The sequence below is a fragment of the Tupaia chinensis genome, unplaced genomic scaffold, assembly GCF_000334495.1.
Source record: "Tupaia chinensis unplaced genomic scaffold, TupChi_1.0 Scaffold000037_4, whole genome shotgun sequence".
NCBI lineage: Eukaryota > Metazoa > Chordata > Mammalia > Scandentia > Tupaiidae > Tupaia > Tupaia belangeri.
This window is the reverse complement of record NW_006159487.1, coordinates 1,329,610-1,332,086: the sequence shown is the minus strand read 5'-3', so window position 1 is coordinate 1,332,086 and position 2,477 is coordinate 1,329,610. Positions and strand designations below refer to the sequence as shown.

At 68.2% G+C, this 2,477-nt stretch overlaps 1 protein-coding gene across 2 annotated transcripts in view; it reads right to left on the bottom strand.

Annotated features, from left to right (window-relative positions):
- Nucleotides 1-1,624, bottom strand: part of ST3GAL4 (ST3 beta-galactoside alpha-2,3-sialyltransferase 4) — a 10,218-nt gene extending 8,594 nt beyond the window's left edge. Inside the window, exons 1-5 of one of the 2 annotated variants that reach the window (XM_014588825.1) lie at nt 1,549-1,624; nt 1,280-1,364; nt 941-1,021; nt 646-743; nt 434-494 (exon numbers count right to left, since the gene is read on the bottom strand). In XM_014588825.1, the coding sequence (XP_014444311.1) occupies nt 434-494; nt 646-743; nt 941-1,021; nt 1,280-1,364; nt 1,549-1,564 (341 nt within the window). In that variant the 5' untranslated portion in view covers nt 1,565-1,624. The remainder of the gene's footprint in view (nt 1-433; nt 495-645; nt 744-940; nt 1,022-1,279; nt 1,365-1,548) is intronic. The other variant, XM_014588827.1, reaches the window with a different exon arrangement.
- Between the last annotated feature and the right edge of the window lie 853 nt (nt 1,625-2,477).

Sequence of the window (2,477 nt, the reverse complement as noted above, 5' to 3'; positions counted from 1 at the left end):
CCCCCCCAGCGGGCTGTCCCGTAGCCGGTGCCCGTTGCCCACCACCACGCAGCGGCGGCACCGGAGCCTGTGTGAGAAGGACCGCTCAGCCGGGTGCCTGCTCCCCGCACGCTCCTGCTACCTGCCGGGCCTCGGCCCTGGCCCCCACAGTGGGCACGGCAGGGGGGCTGCTTACGCTCACCCTGACGCCCCTGGGCCCTGAACGGAGGGGCCTGTGGGCAATCCCACTGCAGAGCGCCCTGCTGCTGCAGACCCGCCTGTGCCACACGATGTTCCCTGCCTGTTGTTGCTTCCAGGGCCAGGCTGCCATGGGGACTGGCACACCTGTACCCTCTGGAGACAGGCAGCCCAAGAGTAGGGTTGAACTGGCCCCAAGAGCCCGGCGACCAGGAGCCAGGAGTGACCCCCCCCCCAGCCATGCAGGGCATCCTACCTCTGGATGCTCTCGGGGACAGAGTGACGGGTGATGGCCAGGACCCGGAGGAGCAGGTCTTCTGCAAGAGATGGGGATGGGAGGGACATCGATGACAGCCTTTTCCTCCCTGGCCGTGGTGTCTGAGCCGCTCAGAGCCTGGGTGCCGGGCTGGGACAGCAGGGGACAGGAGGCGGCATGGCACAGTGAGCCTCGCCGGGCAAGGCACTCACCACTGCCCTTGGTCCCGTAGGGCAGCTCGTAGGCAGACGGCGTCTTGACCCAGAAGTAATCCTTCAGCTGCAGGAAGATGGGTCGGTCGCGGGAGCAGCTGCAAGGCAGGGGCAAGACGGGGCAAGTTGCTCCCAGGCTGCTCGGCTTCTTCCCTGCAGCTGCGCCCAGCCAGGGAGCCCAGGGAGCCCAGCCCAGCTGTGCTCCACCAATGCAGCCCCTGCACCCAGCCAGCCCCGAGCGGCTTCCAGCCTGCGAACCCCTGCACCAGCCCATCCCTGCTCACCCCAGACTCACTTGCCAAAGAGCTTAGAGGCCTTCCTCTCAGCCTCGCCCTGGAAGCATGGCTCCTTCTTCTCTGGGATGGGAAAGTAAAAACTGCAGATGGGAGAGGAGAGGCGGGAGCTCCAGTCAGGCCCAGGCTGGGGCCAGTGGCCCCAGGTAGCCTCACAGCACCCAGGCCCTGGGCCGGGCCTCACGGGGCAGAAGCAGCTCCCCTGGGCTCCACTTTGAGCCTGGAACATGCGTACCCAGCTCTCTGCCTGTGTCCAGGGCCACCACTGACCCCGGCCCATCCACCCCGTCACGCCATGGGAGGGCCACACGAACAGACAAGGTGGTGGATGTGGGACTCACAGCTCGGTATACCTGTCCTCCCGGGAGATGGAGTACCACGCCGTGACCACCAGGCCCAGCGCCAGCATGGCCAGGAGCTTCCAGCCTGTGGGCAGAGGAAAGGTGGAGACGCAGCCGGGCACAGCCCGCCACCTGCTCGCCGGCTGGCCCCACAGCCCAGCCCCGGCCCGGGCTCAGGGCTGGGGGCTGAGTGCCCGCTCCTTCCAGGGGGAGGCGGGCCCTGGCGTCCTGCCCGCCCCGGCCCCGGGCGGCGCCCCGGCAGCACTCACGGGACTTGCTGACCATGTCTCTCAGCAGGCGGCGCGGTTCCTGGGGAGAGCTGGCATCCTGGCTGCCTCGGGCCACCTGGGGACAGGAGTCACACACCTGTCTGGCCATTCCCACACGCCGAGGGAGACACACCACCTCCCCCCTGCCCTCTGAGCTTCTGGAGGGAACGAGCCAGCTCCCAGGCCATTGCCCCCGAGCTGGCTCTTCAATGTCCCTACACCGTCCTCACTCCCGGAGGGGTGGCACCAGGGACCCGTGGGCCACTCCACAGAGAGACCAAGGTCCCAGCTGGGGCCAGGCCAGGGGCCGCCAGCTCAGTGCAGCGCTCACCCTCTTCTGCGGCTGGACCCGGGGAGGGCGGTGGGCCAGTGGGAGCCCCTGTCACAGCTGGCACAACTCAGCAGGCTGCGAGGGCTGGATGGCAGCCTGCCCAACCAGGGTCACGGCCCCCCTCATCCAAGGCACCCCTCAGCCAGGCCCTGTTCTCCTCCCCACTGCTCAGGCCCAGGCTAGGCAAGGCATGGGGCGACACTGTGGCTCTCTGAGGTCACCTCCAGCCCAAATCTGCACACAGCCCAGCGGCAGCTGACGGGAGAGAAGGGGTCCAGCTGGTCAGAGAGGAGTCTGGAGGGCTTCGGTGAGGGCAAAAGCCAGCCAGGGAGGGCCGAGTAGCAGGAAGGGGAGCTGCCATGGCCACCCCCACAACTGCCCACTCGGCCAGAGCCACACCACCTAGTCCCCGCAGACCCCAACAGGGCCTTGACGCCACAAGCCACCCATAGCCTCAGCCAGCCCTGGGCCTGGCACGCGTGGGCAGCATGCTCACGGACGCAGACCGGAACCACCCTGGGAGGGTCAGCCTGGCACAATGTCCCCACCCAGCCCAAGCCACGTCAGTTTCCAGGAGCCCCAGGAAAGGGGTGCGGCC